Consider the following 15951-nt stretch of genomic DNA (forward strand, 5'->3'; position numbering starts at 1 on the left):
CATTTTGCATGATACAAATAAAATTTACCGATTTATCGGTATGGACTAAATCAGTTTACTTGCTTCATCCGCTACAAAGATCGGAAATATTTATATTCAAAGTAATTACATAGAAGTCGAGTATTACGCAGAGAGAAAAACAATTACTAAAACCAATTTCACTCGAAATGTATTATCTCATGAGGTGTAAGAGGATACATTAGAGTAAATCGAAAAACGATAAAAAAAAATTTGACAATTCAATAGATAAAGTAAAAATTTCACTTTTGTGTAATCACTTAGTAATGTGAAACTAATATTGTTTATATTATCGTCCAAATAGAATCATGTAACAGTCAGTTTGTGTAATTGAAAGGCATTTAATATCGTATCAGATGCTGGAGGGAAAAACAAGATTTAAAAAAAGGCAACGAATCGTAGAAAAAACTATTAAATTTATTTTCGTACAATGTGCCAAAAATGGTTTATTTTTTTCGCGAACAACCACATGTATGTATAATATTCATATACGACATAAACAACAACTGCTCACAACTAATAGTTGATACATATTATACATACAATTTAAAATATACAGTGTACAATTTCGTATAAAATAATCATGATTGTAATAATACAGCAACCGTTGTTTTATTTCATTATTATTGTTATTAATATTATTATTATTATTATTTTTCCTTTCATCTTAATTATATTTATATATTATAATACATGGTGTACGATTAACTTGCAGAAACTGCATTGATTCTCAGTCTATGCACATAGGGTATTTAGCAACTAATTAACATGTCCGCTCCCCGGCGAGTTAAACTCGCCGAGGCAACTAATAACTCACTTGGTCTCATTCACTCTCTCTCTTACTCTACAAACAGTCAACGAACTCAATTATTATCGAGTATGAACCGCCTCGAAAGAACGTCTCTCCTCTCGCACACACGCGTATGCTGTAGCGAACATGGGCATACTTTCAGCTTATGCGATAATGCATGCGTGCACTCGACGCCGCAACGGAGAAAGGAAGAACATATCAAACAGATATCAAAGCATCTATTTTTATTTCGGACCACATACGGTCACGTAATTACAGAAGATGCAAAGGTTATTGCGATCAATTTTAACCTTTTTCGACATTTTTCTTGGCAGCTCTAAATTTCATAGTTGCCAATTTGCACTTTTGCTTTCTCGAATACTGTTAATTTTTGCTTGGTAGTCTAACGTGACAAATTAAGAAACAAAGCACGTGATGATGATTGATTTTTACGTTTACGGTAAAATTAAGTGATTTTGATCAATAGATCCAACACTTTCTTTAAATGTGCGTGAAAAAGTTTTTTTATCGTGAACTTTGTTGTTTTGATGCGCATTCGATGTCTTCTACGACATTGTGGTTGAGATGAAAAAATTGCACTTGAATCATTATAAATGTATAAACTTTGAGTTTTTTGTAATAGTATTAAAATCTGTGACTATAAAATATGACGTTAAAAATCTTTGACTAAACAACAAAAAATAAGATGCAACAAGTGTAATCTAGGAAAACGCAGGGATTATTTTTAAAATATAACTCTGTAAATTTTTTTTTTTTTTTTTCATCAAAAACATTAGACTCTCTGAGCTTGGGAGTAAAGATTTACTCATTTTTAACATAGCGAGAGATTTTTACTTTTTAAGAGTGGACTGTTACTCAAGTTCAGAGTAAAAAGCTATTCGAAAAAATGTATAGGTCACGTGATAAATTTAAACAAAATGCTGACTTGTACATATACAAATATAAATATGTATCAATAAGTATTTCGTATGGATTTACTATCTAAATACGTTACTATTTATGTATAACGTTCGTGAGCTTCTCACGCACTCTACGCTCAATTTTTTTTTTTTTTTTTTTTTTTTTTTTTTTTTTTTTTTTAATATTCCACTTATCGTGTTTGCTGCGTTACATATGCTTCTTGCAAAAAATGTCATCCTTTCATGACAAAGGTAAAGTTTTTAAAGTGGAATTTTTTTATTTTCCTACTGACAATGCGTTAAATATTAACGCAAAGTGCCGCTAATGATTCCTCTCGCGCGAAATAAATTACGAACCTATGCAATTTCTGAACTTGCTGTACCATCCGAAGTGTGTGTACTTCGAAAGATACGCTGAAAACTCCATCGACCGACACCGGAAGCAAAACAATCGAGCTTTCCAAGGTCGACCAGAAAAACAAAAAGAGTTTGCTGCTGACACCGTCAACAAAAAAAAAACAAAGTTCACATGAACAACAATAATTATATGAGGCAGTCAATTGGCGTGCACGACGAAGACGCCGCAGCGTTCCCGGGCCGTAAAATCCATGCCGGCTGCGATCGGTCGTCAGAATCAGTCGGGCCTGATGAGCGCGTTCACGGACTCTCCCTCGTCGTCGAAATTTCCGGAGGCGTCCGAGTCCAATGCTTCTGCAAACATAGCCGGCGAAACGTCAGATATACATCCAGAATCTCGGTTACTTTTTTCAAATTTTGATCTCTTCTCATGGGATATTAGATGCAAAAGTTGAGGGAGAAGATTTTTTTTGTTCCAAGTGAGAGAGACCAAGAAAAAAAAAAAAAAAAAAAATTGGAGACGTGATGAGAGGAAAGAGTATTCAGAAGAGACGAGGGTGTGTTGCATATTAGATGTACAGAGGAGCGCTCGCCACCGATATTTTGTCATTACACAGTTTAGGGTGTTAGGGTGAACTGCATCGGTGTGTATAGCCGTGACGATCGATGCCGTGAGTCGCACTTGGCCCGAAAATGGCACATATATTCGTTTTGCTTTAAAATTGTTACTTAAAAATTAATTTGACTCGCGGCATGGACGATTGGCACACCGAAGTTTCGTATATATATATATTTGAACAAAGTACAGTACATCAGCAGATAAACAAAAGTATATAGTAATCAAGAGCCTGCCCATCCCAGAGAACTTATTAATAGTACAAGTAAAAGCATTAGACTGGAAGTGATAGGAATCGGTGCACAAATTACATGTGGGTTCGTGTGAAGGACTTGAGATGTATATGTTTAGTCCTTATTTCCTCTCCTCTAAACGTAAGAGTCAAAAAAAAAAGAGTGGAACAAGACCTTGGTGTAAATATTGAAGACGAGAAAAAAAAGGAAGCCAGAAAAAAAGCATGTATACTTATATGATATACTGTAGGTGTTATGAAAAAAGTAAAAAAAAAACATCCATCAACTCTTTTTACCTCAGTCCGGAAAGATATCACCGCCTCGTGGATGGCCCAGGGGGGGGTTGGCTTTTTTTTTTTTTACTTTAATTATTTTCGTTTTATAACGCATGCATGTACGACAAATTAGCTACCACAACGTAACGATTATGTTAGCACACACCATCTATGTTAACAAGGTATGTCGAGAATGAAAATTGTGCAAGCCAAGCTTTATACTTTGCGAATGTGTTTTTACAAATTTAACTTTTTCTGTGGTGTTGCACACGAGTTGTGCTGAATTTTTTTTTTTTTTTTTTTTTACTAATACAATGCCTGACAGGTGACCCGAAGCATTGTTGTGTTTATTGCAGTAACCTTTACGGTCAACTGTTTTTAATGAAACTGAAAAATAACATAAAGTTAAAATTAAAATACCATATGGTCACGGCTGCTTTTCGTTATTTTTGTAAAAACACATCATCTGTTAATATTTCCGAGTGTAAAACATATTGTGTTAGTAAAACGGGAAACTGGTGATAAATGCAATAATGGATTTGCTAATGCAAACAAATAAAATCATGAGCAAGGAAATGTGATAATGAAGAACAAAAACGTTCGAAAAATAAGAAAATTTTTGGTAATGATTTATGTGTAACCAATTTCATTTTTTCATACATATGAGATATAAATACCAAGTATCAAACTAATAGTTTTGTTGATAAACATTTAATAATTTCTATTTGAAAAATTTTTCTATTAGTAAGTAGTAAGATATTTAACGTATTTAGGATATGAAAAAAAAGTAAATTGATTACACAAGTCATGTAATGACGAAAGTTTTTTTTTTTAAATGAAATCATTTGAACAAAAATTAGGTACCATATATTTACACGGCTCGGTATTCGAGCGATATCCCAGCTGATGATTTACAAACGCGTCGATTCCCCTTCTTTTTTCTTAGTTTCTAGAATACATCCTGCAAGAAATACGTATTTTTTTTTTGTTTTTAATTACACATTGTCGTTCGAGCCATTCACTCGAGACGCGATCGGTATTTTTGATGTTATTACTTTCCATCGATTACTCTATAGCTGTATAAATAAAAAATTAGGCGTAAAGCTGTTGGTAGATAAAAAGTTTTTTTTTTTTTTTACAAGTGCTGGAAGTTTGTGTGATAAGTTAACACCACATTTGCTGAATAAGTTGCTGTTAAAAAGTGAAATATTTACAGCGAAAATGTATAAGTGTGTATTATCGAAGACCGATTGAAGTGTTTTATGCTATACTCAACAGAATCTTGTGTTTTCATGATGAAAAATAACGTTGTAAACACAAGACCACTGATACCATAACATATTGTTTTCACAATGTTTGCGATTGTATTCTACTTACACTCATTACAAAAACACATGCAACCCTGTGATTTGTTACTATGCGTGAAAATTTCTACACATCAATGCATGGCGCACTAAATCTACAAAGTATGCATATGATACAAGCACTACGAAAAAAATCTTTATGCGCGTGAACCTCGAGCATCGCGTATTATTTTTCCAAAAAAGCAAGTAGTAAAATAATACCAAACTCCCCAAGTCACAATAAAATCAGGGTTCTTTTTTTTCATTAATTTTGAGTACAACACTAAGAACTAAAAGATTTTACTTAAAATAATGTGGATACGTAACCGAATATATACCTGAAATGTTTCTTTCCGATAGACGGTACAGGTCTGCACTTGGAGGCAAGAATAACGAGCGCGTTTTATTATACGCATCTCGGCAAGGGAAGGGGCGATATAATTTTATTCTACTTCAGACCTCATCGACCTCTCGATTTGTCGTTGATTCGAGACACTGTTAAGAATTCCCCTTTCTTATATTACGAGTTTAAAAATTGCAGTGTAAACTTAACTGACGTGTCGTTAGTCAAAGCGACGCAGCAACTCGTCATTAGTGCCAAAAATCAAAACCAAAGATTAAACACAAAAAGTATCATTTCCCATTGTTTCAACAATATTTACATGATTAATGTACTACTGATTTTCATGCACCTTAAATAAATGTGCGATGTGTAACAGTCAGTTGATTGATAGAAAAAAAAATAAATAAAAAAACTGTTTCCACGCTATTTACCAATCACCAAGGGCTCGGTAGCTTCTAGTGCCTGAACTTTTTATGACAACATTATTGTTTTGCGCTTTTAAAAGGATCATTAGCCCTTTTCTAATGTACCTGTCAGTTATTTACACCAAAATATTGTTAAATAAAAGCAACCAATCGAAATTCAAGTCTTACCTGCGATGGTGTGATCGACGAGCGCCTTGTCCTTTTCGATGTACAAGGCGGTGAGAAAAAAGAAGAAACTACCTAAGATTTCTACAAAAATGGTAAGGAAAAGCGCGTACTGCAAACTCCTGAATGCAACGACTGGATCCACAGGATCCTCCGTCATTACATCTTCAGTCCGCGGCACTATCCAATTTATCGTCAAATTCGGCAGTATGACATTTTTCAAGGCATCGGATATCTGAAAGAAATTGTTTCTTCAAAAATTCCGCTTCGTAAATTACTTTCCAAATTGACGCGAAACTGTTTGTAAATAAAAATATATGTGTGTGTACTTCATTCGGTGTTTTCTCCTATTTTCGTTTAAAATTGATTGAGACAAAATTAGGTAACGCACGCGCTTTTGATTCAAAATAAGAGTCAACAGGTTTATTTATAAAACCCTGATTCGTTTTAATTCCGACCGTCAAAATATTTTGTAAACAAACCACGCCGTTAAAAACGTCATCGACCTGTGCTCTTTGCAAAAGCAACTTGCGTCACCAAGATTATACTTATACTCGATCTGATTTTACCCATGGGAATGAAAAAAAAAAAAAAAAAGAGTCGAGTCTCTCGGATGTGTCACTTACCGATAACAAGGTTAAGTACGTCGATATTATTATCATGAAGAGAATCGTGTGAGCATTTTGCGAGTACAATGCTCGAACGAATCTCTGTCGCGGGCGTGCCAACACGTCACACGCGCATAACAAGTGCGTTATATTACGTGTACCTCTCGGCTCCGGCGCGCGAGACGCAACAAAAATGAATAATCGCTCGATGAATATACAAGTATATACTCACGATGCCTATGAGATATGGGCTGCTGGCATCGCCAAATGCATGGGCGAACAAAATTTGGAACGCCTCTGCGGTAGATCGTCTCGTTGGTATAACGACGTACTGGAAGAATCACAATTGGACGATAAATTTATTAGCCTTTGATAAGCGTTGATGCGTTTTTAAGTGACTTAATATCTGAATGAAGCTTTAATATGATAATGTATGATACTGTACAAGTCACTTTTCAAAGGAAATCGTTTCAATTGGGGGAAAAAAAAAAGATACAATCATTTGGTATTGGAGTTATGAAAAAAAAAAGAAAAGGTTTTTGATTCAAAGTGTAACAATTTTTACTCACCAGTAGCATGTCAGCCACAATTGACCAATTCAAGTTTAATGTTAATTGACCTAAGAATATCAGTACATAACAAGCAATAGAATTTGAAGCAGCAAAACACGCTCCTAAAAATATCAAAGGAGCACTTATTATAAGGCCCACGGCGCAAATCAGTGGATCAGCGTGGTTATGCCTGAGCCTTAATTTTTGTGCCAACAGTGAACCAAACGGTACTCCTATTATACCAGCTACCATAGCAATGACTCCAAATGTCAAGCTCACCCTAAAAAAAAGTTTTCTCGTATAATATTTTATAGTTTCAAGGAAATTGAATAATTTTTTAAGCAACATTGTTGACTTACTCATCTTCACTGATATCTTTACCGTTGGGTTGCAGTTTAAATCCTTTCTCAATGAATGTTGGACCCCAAAATGCAAGTGCACCAGTGAAAAATGAAACACAAGTGAATCCTGCCGAGGTTAACATAAAACTAGGACTGAAAATACGTTTCTGTTATTGTACATGACTCTTATTTTTCATGTAACACAATTAAGATTAGCAATATATAAATACGATTGCAAAAAAACCTTACTTCTTCAATAAAGCTTTTACATCATCTAACCAAGAAGTATTAGATAAATGGGATCCTCCTTCTCTTTCTCCCCTGATTGGATCTCTTACTAATAACAGTATTAAAATTATTGCCAAAACTCCTAGAGCTGGCGTAATACGTAATCCCTTTCGCCAGTCTCCGGTCAGTTCTGCAGTTTTTGATCCTGTTATATAACCTAAGCCACTAAAAATAAGAAATTTTAATAATGAAGAACATAATGTACTTATAATGACAAAAAATGTAAACATATTTTGCATAGTATATACCTGCCAACTGGGATTGCGAAATAAAACAATGCAAGCATTTTGGATCTAACATCATTGATGAACAGATCGCTTATTATCGTGGGAGCAATTGTGGAATAACTTGCTTCTCCAATGCCTACTAATGCTCTAAAAAACACGAACCAGCCATATGTCTAAAATATGATACAATCATAAATTTCAACACTTATGAATAAAAAAATTGTGTATAAGAATAAAAAAAATCTTTATTACTTTTGCATATGAACCAATCAGTGTAGTCAAACACCAGAGAAATACTCCCGCACACATAATTATTTTTCTATTATATCTATCTCCCAAGTATCCAAAAAATGGTGCAAACATCATGTAACTCACTATAAATGCTGTCTGAAGTAAACCTGCTTTTCCATCGTTAAGTGACAAATCGTGCTGTATTAATTTGAGTACACCTGCAGAATAAATATTACATTTATAGTTGTATCAAGTCATTTATACAAAATTAAAAAATGTAGAAATAGTTTAAAAAATAAAAATTTGAATGCATGCTAACAAATTATACTTGTTTTCAATACAGATAAGAATTATCTACGTATGTTAATTCATTCAAAATTTTTTAGGAATTAATTTTTTTTATCATCCTTTGACTTACAAGTTATCATTAAAAGAAACATATTTTAGATATTTGAAAAAATTACAGTGTTCATTATGAATAGCAAAAAAGGTCGACATCCAACCAAACGATAAAATGATGAGTGAATTATGGATTATAAATGCAACTCAAAGTTTTGGCAACTGCACCAAAGGGGAAAAAAAACTTTTTACAAAACACGTGAAAAATAAAATAAATAAAATATTTTCAAACTTTTAATAACTTGAGTTTACGTTAACGAAAAATTTCACATCAATCGTGTATATTATATTAAAATAATTTTACCGTTTGCATAAGATACTTAAGAAATATTTGACAATACTCTGAAAACAACATGCAGCCTTTTGGAGCAAGCAAAGTATTGTCGTTGACTTTGACATTTTCTCTGTTTAGAGAAAAGTACTAAATCTTATAGGAAAAACCGTTACACATAAATTGTTAATTTGTTAACGTGATGCACGAGAACTAAATGCAGATGAGTAGAAAAATATTTTTATCACTACTCTCATTAATTGTTTAGGAGTCCAAAAAATAATGAGCTAACAGAAAAAGAAAAGCACCAAAAGGGATGAAACAATAATTTTTTGACATATGCTGGAGTACGCACAAAGCACACTTTTCTTTGCTTGCTCCAAAAAAAAGGCTCTACTCAAAAACGTATGAAAAAACCTTTCCAAGTGATCCGAATTGTTTGAAAAAAAAAAAAAGAGGAGTAGAGGGAAAGACACACGGCACGCTTTATCTCTCACCGGCAATCGTGAACCTGTCCATGTAATTGATAAGATTGACGAAGCAGAGGACAAACACGGCGACCCATTCCCTAGCCATGACCGAGCCGATGCTCGAACCGCTGCCGGCGGGGCTCGCCCGTTTTTCCCGTGACTGTTGGGCTTCCAGGGACGAGGTCGAGGCCATCGTCTGGTTGGCGTCGTTGTCCATGAGATACTGCTGCGACACGTTAGACGATATCATCGTCTCCGCCATGGTGGTGTCTGTTTTTTGTTTACCCTAATTGTTCAAACTTATGGGCTTTGGCACAAAACAAAGTACAATCGGAGCCGAGGCGGTGCGTATAAATAAAGCAGCACAGCAGACGCTAGAATATATATATAGGCACACAGCTACAGAACGATAAGCAATTCTCCGGCTATCAGTCTATTCACGTCATGAACTGCATCGTGTGTACCTACACCTATAAGTACTTATTCGCTACTGATGCCGCGCGCGCGCGATTTGGGACAGTTTTGGCTTGGCAGAGATGAGTAGAGACTACAGAGAGATTGCTAACGCCAATACTACGATGCGAGACGACTTTATCGGAGCGCCCCGCCGCGGCCAGCCGTCGAACCGGGCGCACATCTCAGTACAGTACTCGTATCGGACAGCGTGCGCGGGTGCGCCTACAAGAAGAGTGTAGTGGAAGTGGATTCGCGTGGAAATGGTCATATAGGCTTATAGGCGCACATTTTGGAGAGACGTGGAAGGGGTATACCCTGAACGCACAGCCAAAGCAAGCGACGACACGAGTTTTTTTCTTTTGACTGCAACCGAGTACTTACTTATATAAGTATATTAAACTGATTTTTTCTCTCGCTCTTTTTTCTTTTTCCCCTACTTTTAATACTTATTTTGAAATTCAGTATTATCTTGAAAAAATGTTCAGCTATTTTTTTAAGGATGGCAGTTATAATCCCTAATTTATTATTTTTCCTCATAATTGTTATGAACTGTAGGACAAGCTCCGAAGGTTATTACTGAACATAAATGGCTTTTAGATGTCAAGGTACCTAAGTTTCGGTAGCTAAGTTGCGTGACGCTTATGCCGCCGCTCACATTGTTTTGCTATCACGGGATCGACTTCAATTTTCTGCAGATTTTTTTTTTTTTTAATGCAGTTCATCGTTTTGTTCAAATTTCTTTTATTTATGTTTTATTTAAAATTTATAAATAATGTTGCCAACTTTTTCTTTTTTTTTTTGATACGTTGAAATAAATATATTTTTTATACTAAATCTATTCAATAATTTAGTAAGTTGATACTTCTCGTTGGCAAGGCCATTTCGCAATTTCATAATAATAAAATAAAATTCTTAAGATGAAAGTGTAATTCATACATCTTAAAACTTAAAAGACTTCTACTCATCTCTGGTTTTGGAGTTGGAGAACACGAAGATCGAGAGTTGAGAGAGAAAGTGTTGTAGAAAAGACCTCTCTCGGGGACGACGCGCGGGACGCGCCAAAGCAGAAAGACTAAGCCAGAGCTGGCCAGAGAATTCGTCATCGTGGCATGTTCGCCGTTCACCTTTTTCGTCGTGTATCTTCGTCGTCATTCGTCATTGCCGCAGAGCAGAGTCGGCGCCACCCTGCAAGTCTCTGCGAATCAAATTTATACACTAGCAAGTCTACGAAAAATAAGTATTTTATTGTATTGTTTGCAAAAAAAAAAAAAAAATCATGGTTATCCCGAAGAGCTAAAATGTGACGCTCTTTTTTTTTTTAGGCTACCTTGAAATTTCGAAAATTTGTTTACTCTTCACATTATAGTTTATTGCAGCACGGGCAGATCGAAAATTAAATAGTAGTTTTGGTCACAGAAGTGTGCCATTGCCTCTGGGGCTGAGAGACCTTGAAAAACTCCCGAGGTAGGAGATGACACAAGTGCCATCCATTTGGGGCTACCTTACGGTCCCTCGGGCCGCAAAGTAGCCCTGGAGGTAATATGGCACTTCTGTGACGAAAACTACTGGAAAAAGAGATTACTAGTAAGACATATGTTGCGAGATGAATTGTGTGATTATTGAATGTGAAAGTTAGTTATAAAAAAATGAATACTAAAAAATGGTAATTTTCCGTCACAGAAGCGCTATCGCTACGGGGGCCATTTTGCGACCCGAGGGACCGTAGGTTATCCATCGATTTTTACGATCACAACGATTTTTGTCACTTGGCATGTATGTATTATATTTTAATAAAAAAAAAAAAAAAAAAAAAAGAAACTCTACTTTCATCCAAACAATATTTATTAGTATACCACACGTTCGCCGACGACCACGCGAGAGAGCTATATGTTAGTGTGGGGAGTGGCAAAACGAGTGGTCGGGGGTCGGGAGTCGGGAGACTCGGGACTCTCGGGAGTACGCCGTACGCCGTACAGTAGAGTCTAGAGTATGAGGTATACATGGATGTACATATGCAAATACATACATATATATGTTGTATGCGTCTGTGCGATAACAACGACCAACGTTATAATATCCGCCGATCCGCACGCGATGTGTGTATTATATATATATTTTTGTGAGGCTCGTCTGCTACGTCGTCTGGTCTGAAAATGCGGCGGCACGGCCTTCGAATCACGCCACCCGGTGCTCGGCGAATAGGAGAGGAGGCAGTGACGACAGTGTACCTCAATACATTTACTTTTATTTGCGCGTTTGAACGGCTATCTCCAACCGCCAACTCAGAGGATGACCGGTATCTTTAAAGGGTACTTGCATACTTGAGGATCTTTTTTTTACCTCAAAATGAATGAACCGGCAGCCGGCGGGGGTCCCCCTTTTTTTTTTCTTCAAACGCGAGTGTGTTTACCTTTTGACAATTCGTATATCTATATATAACTGTATCATCTCAAAGATAACGAATATGACAATCGCATGGTTCGATTTGCCGATTTTTCGCACTATACTGTCTCTTGACAGTGGTACTTTTATTACTTTTATTACTATAATACACAGAGTTTAAGGAAAAAAAGTAAATTATTCGTAATATATTATATAGAAGAGAAAACTATCATTTCACCATAATGTTATGAGTATATACCAGTGAATCATGAGCAGTTGCCTATAACATATAATAATAATTATTCATCGCTTGAAAAACAATCCGTGCTTTATTTACATATACATACACGATTTATTACATCCATGTGTATGTGTAGACATATTTGTCAAAATAAAATGAATCAGTGGTCATTAGTTGTCATTGACTTTCTTCACAACGAGTTTTATAGTTTGGGTACGTTGCAATGGTTATAGTCATTGTACTTGGCTTTGGAATGGCAATAACGAGTTATAGGGAAAGTAATTCAAAATTGAATGTCGATGGAAAGTCGGTTAATCGGTGACTAAAAGTCTCACAGAGAGAGAGAGAGAGAGACTAATTGTGAGAAGCTGAGTTAAATGGAAAAATAAAAGAAAAAAAGGAATGTCCGGAGGAACGAAACTTTCCTCTTTTATTTATATTTACGCGTGCAACTTATCGAACAGGTAAAAACGAAGAAGCCACTCGTGTCCAAATGCGTAATTTTCTGTCGTGCATCAGCAACATAACACAAGCACACGCTAGCTCGAAAGAGAAATAATTGGTTTACGTAAATTTCGGTTGAAGGGTATACGGGTGCGCTTGTGTGTGTGTGTGTGTGTGTTTATCGCGTAAGTGCGCGGGTAAATGCAGGTATATATGATCGGCACTTAAAAATACGCCACGAGGTGATAAAGCGCTTTTCAAACAATTTTGTACGCGAGCACGTGCGTGTTTGCAAGTGACCAACCGAGACGATACTTTTTTTTTTTATCTTCAGGATAAGAGCGACATGTTGTGACGCGTGTTTGATGGGGAAAACATTCGATTCGCATATATGCATATGTTTATAAAAAAAAAAAAGGTTACGTAATGATATGCCAATTGAAAATTCGATTAGTCATTGAGTTAATAACTAACTGCATGGCGTGAGCTGTTTTTTTTTTTTAGAATTTTTTTCATACAGATGTTTTTCACGCGAGAAAATTCGTAGTTGGAACTCATGTACGATCGAAGGAAACAACAGTCCGCAATTTGGTAAAAGTGATAAGATCGACGTATTGATTATTGGAATAGCTTAATTGCAATTGATCGTGACAATGCCACTGCAGTGGAAATGACTTGATAGTCTCGTGGGTGTAAAAATTTTAATTCCCAAGCGATAAATCGGGAAGAAAAACAATTATTGATATAAACTATCGTATACGATTTTGGAAATTTGGAATCAGAAATATTATTTTCTCGTTGGAATGATGTACAAGTAAAATGTATATGAATTACAATACTGGATTTACTTTATGGGATCGCGTTAAGTAGAAATATCGTTACAATCGAAAAAAAATGCAGTAAACTAAATGATGCTATTGTCTCACTCTTTGTTGATATATACAGAATGCGGGTCGATATACGTGTTAAGTTAAATTTACACGCTATAATTCTCTATTGCGAATTAAATATATTTATCTGTAGAATATATACGACGCCACAGCGATTTCAGCAAAAATGAACGGCAATTCAAAGTTAATCGTATATATGCACCCGTTGGCAATATACACAAATGATAATTATGTTTTATCAAATAATAGAAATTGTGTGTGCACACCTATCGGGTATCTTTTCCGTTAAAAAAAATAAAAATTCATTTTCATCAAAAAGAATTCTTTTTTTTTTTTTTATTTAAAAACGTTTTTCTTACACCTTTGAAAGCACGGAAATTAAGTGTCTTCTATTATAATGAAACATTAACACAAAGGTAGATAAAAAAAAAAAAAGTACGAGCAAGATACACTTCCACGAACATGTGTTGCAATCGCGAAACGACGCTATACTCCTTATCCGCGACAATGACGTATTTTCTGCAAACATGCATGTATTATCAGCATTTTCATGATTATAGTTAAACTAAAGGGGTAAATTAATTGTACGATGCACCAAGTTTGTTTTGCACAGATTATAACCTGACATAAGTACGACAAACATTAAACAATAATTACGTACAAAAAGAAATCGACTCTGACGTATAATTCATAACCGGTAAAGTGAAGTCGTAAGTATCGGCAAAAATATAGGACCCAACAACGTCCAGCTACTCCCTGCGTCATCCCGTATATAGCAAACTAGCAGCCCCCCGTCTCGGCTTCGCCCGAGACTTACTAAATAAAAGCCTGTAGTGTGTTGACACGTAATGTGAAACATTTTCAGTTAGAAAATTTTACACATATTCCCGATACATCTCAGAACAAAAATCTTCTTATTAAAAACATATTTTTTCGGAATCCATATAGTTTATTTGGTCAAATAATAAGGTGTAAAAATTAAAAAAAATTATTATGCTGAAAAGTACTGTGCGTTCTTTATGCCATAAAATAATCGATGGCTATAAGAAGTTGTTGATTTGGTTTCTTCTGTGTAATTCACGAAAAGGGCTATTTTTTAAAGCTGTTAAGATTTAAAACCCCCAAAAAATTTACATTAAAAAAAAATTGTTTTTTCTCATATCTGACAATTTTATTACCAGAGCAACAAAGTCCTGGACCTTAAACCCAACATTTTTATTGCCACAAAAACACAAATACATTTTCTACTCATTAAAAAATCTGAAGTAGGATCTTTAAAGATTTCAGAGATTGCTGTGAGGGTACAATGAAAAGCTGATCTCTCACGTAATGGACTCTTAAGTTGACGATTTTGACGCTGCTGTTTCAATCTCGATAAATTTTCTGCGTCAGTTTCTTGACGCCTCAAATTGTATTCATTAGATACATTTGAGGTTTTCTTTCCAATATACCCTTTTGCGACTATTGGTATGCTTACGACTTTTATGACCCCTAAAGGCTATTTTCAGTCAACTTTGTTAAATTTAATACATTTGTTGGCAAGGTAGTTCGACGTCCGATGGCTCTAAAAAAGACCGGTGAGCTTCTTAAATTAACTCTTTCTTGACTGTAGTTAACAGCAATTGTGACTGCCTGGATATCTCAGGGTGATCTTCTCTGGCTTACTGTTGAAGACCCAGACTGATTGGGAGAAAAATTACAAAGTCCGAAGCTTTGGGGCTAGTTGTAGTGCTCTTTCCCAACGTCTCCCGGTATAACGTCAAAGACGTTGGTGTCTAAAGCACCTTTTTTATTTTGCAGATTTAGTTGTTTTGGTGATCTTAGATGGGAAGATTGGTTAGTGATACTTGTCCAGTGGAGGCTGTCCCGTTGGCTCAAGTTTTTTTTTCCTTTATAGCTGTTATAGGTTTGCCCAGCGCAGACCTTGGAGAGGATCAGTGATTCCTGGTTGAATGCTTAGAGTCGAGAGGGTAATATAGAGTCGTCGGTCACCGGGTTTCCCAGAGGGAGGTACGCCGCTGACCAAAGAATATCTCGTCTCGGGTCGTTCCCCGGATAACCAACTGCTCAATTGCTCATCTTTAGACGGGAACATGTGGGTAAGCGCGTTGGAGACGCGACGTCGCGACTACCAAGAATGTAGCCGTTGTGGCTGCCCGTGCTCATCAGAGCTGTTTTTCCTTGCTTTCATTTGTAGCCACAAATTCTTTAACTACACCAGGTAGGATGGTGGGACTACCACACAACTCTGAAGAGTTGGTGCAGATTGTGCTCTGGCTAGATATGTCTCCTGGTATTCTGGCAGAGACGGCATCGGTTGGAATTAATTTATTTTCCTTTGATCGCACTCGTCGAGATTCTGGGTGAAGGGACACTTGGGTTCCTCCCCCCTTAGAGAAGAGTGTCGTCCGTAACCGGGATATCCAGCTGCAGGACTATCACCAGCATTCTCTGAACAGCTTGATGAGCTGCCGAAGTTCGACTATTCAGCTAACGACACGCTCCGGCCTATTATAACCACACTTATTTATTTATGTTGCAGGTAGCTTCGATTTTATGTCGACGCCACCTAGCGGATTTTACTGAACTAAAGTGAAAAGCTGGCGTATTTTTGCAAAACTTTGAGCTCATTTATTGCTATTGTTATTAAATTTTTTAAGATAAAAA

General features: G+C 36.0%; 1 protein-coding gene across 3 annotated transcripts; it reads right to left on the reverse strand.

Annotated features, from left to right (window-relative positions):
- Window positions 1-414: 414 nt before the first annotated feature.
- Window positions 415-9456, reverse strand: spin (lysolipid transporter protein spinster). 3 transcript variants are annotated; one of them, XM_014349180.2, is made up of 10 exons: window positions 8899-9456; window positions 7753-7949; window positions 7522-7673; window positions 7235-7438; window positions 7004-7138; window positions 6663-6924; window positions 6326-6424; window positions 5489-5720; window positions 4074-4170; window positions 2356-2439 (listed from the first exon to the last, which is right to left on the reverse strand). In XM_014349180.2, the coding sequence occupies exons 1-9, from the start codon at window positions 9131-9133 to the stop codon at window positions 4121-4123; spliced, it is 1566 nt and encodes a 521-aa protein (XP_014204666.2). In that variant the 5' UTR covers window positions 9134-9456; the 3' UTR covers window positions 2356-2439; window positions 4074-4120. The 3 variants fall into 3 exon arrangements, with proteins under 3 accessions (XP_014204667.2, XP_014204665.2, XP_014204666.2); XM_014349181.2 differs by lacking the exon at window positions 4074-4170 and having other exon boundaries at window positions 415-2509; XM_014349179.2 differs by lacking the exon at window positions 4074-4170 and having other exon boundaries at window positions 415-2439; window positions 8899-9454.
- Between the last annotated feature and the right edge of the window lie 6495 nt (window positions 9457-15951).

The sequence above is a fragment of the Copidosoma floridanum genome, unplaced genomic scaffold (genome assembly GCF_036245765.1).
Source record: "Copidosoma floridanum isolate Cflo_tuat_1 unplaced genomic scaffold, Cflo_Japanese_pri ptg000019l, whole genome shotgun sequence".
Classification (NCBI taxonomy): Eukaryota; Metazoa; Arthropoda; class Insecta; order Hymenoptera; family Encyrtidae; genus Copidosoma; species Copidosoma floridanum.

Coding starts and splice junctions, on each gene's coding strand:
- spin (XM_014349179.2), bottom strand. CDS start 9,133: ATGGCGGAGACGATGATATCGTCTAACGTGTCGCAGCAGTATCTCATG. Junction 7,950..8,898: donor GGACAGGTTCACGATTGCCG/GTGAGAGATAAA, acceptor TTTATTCTGCAG/GTGTACTCAAATTAATACAG. Junction 7,674..7,752: donor TGATTGGTTCATATGCAAAA/GTAATAAAGATT, acceptor ATCATATTTTAG/ACATATGGCTGGTTCGTGTT.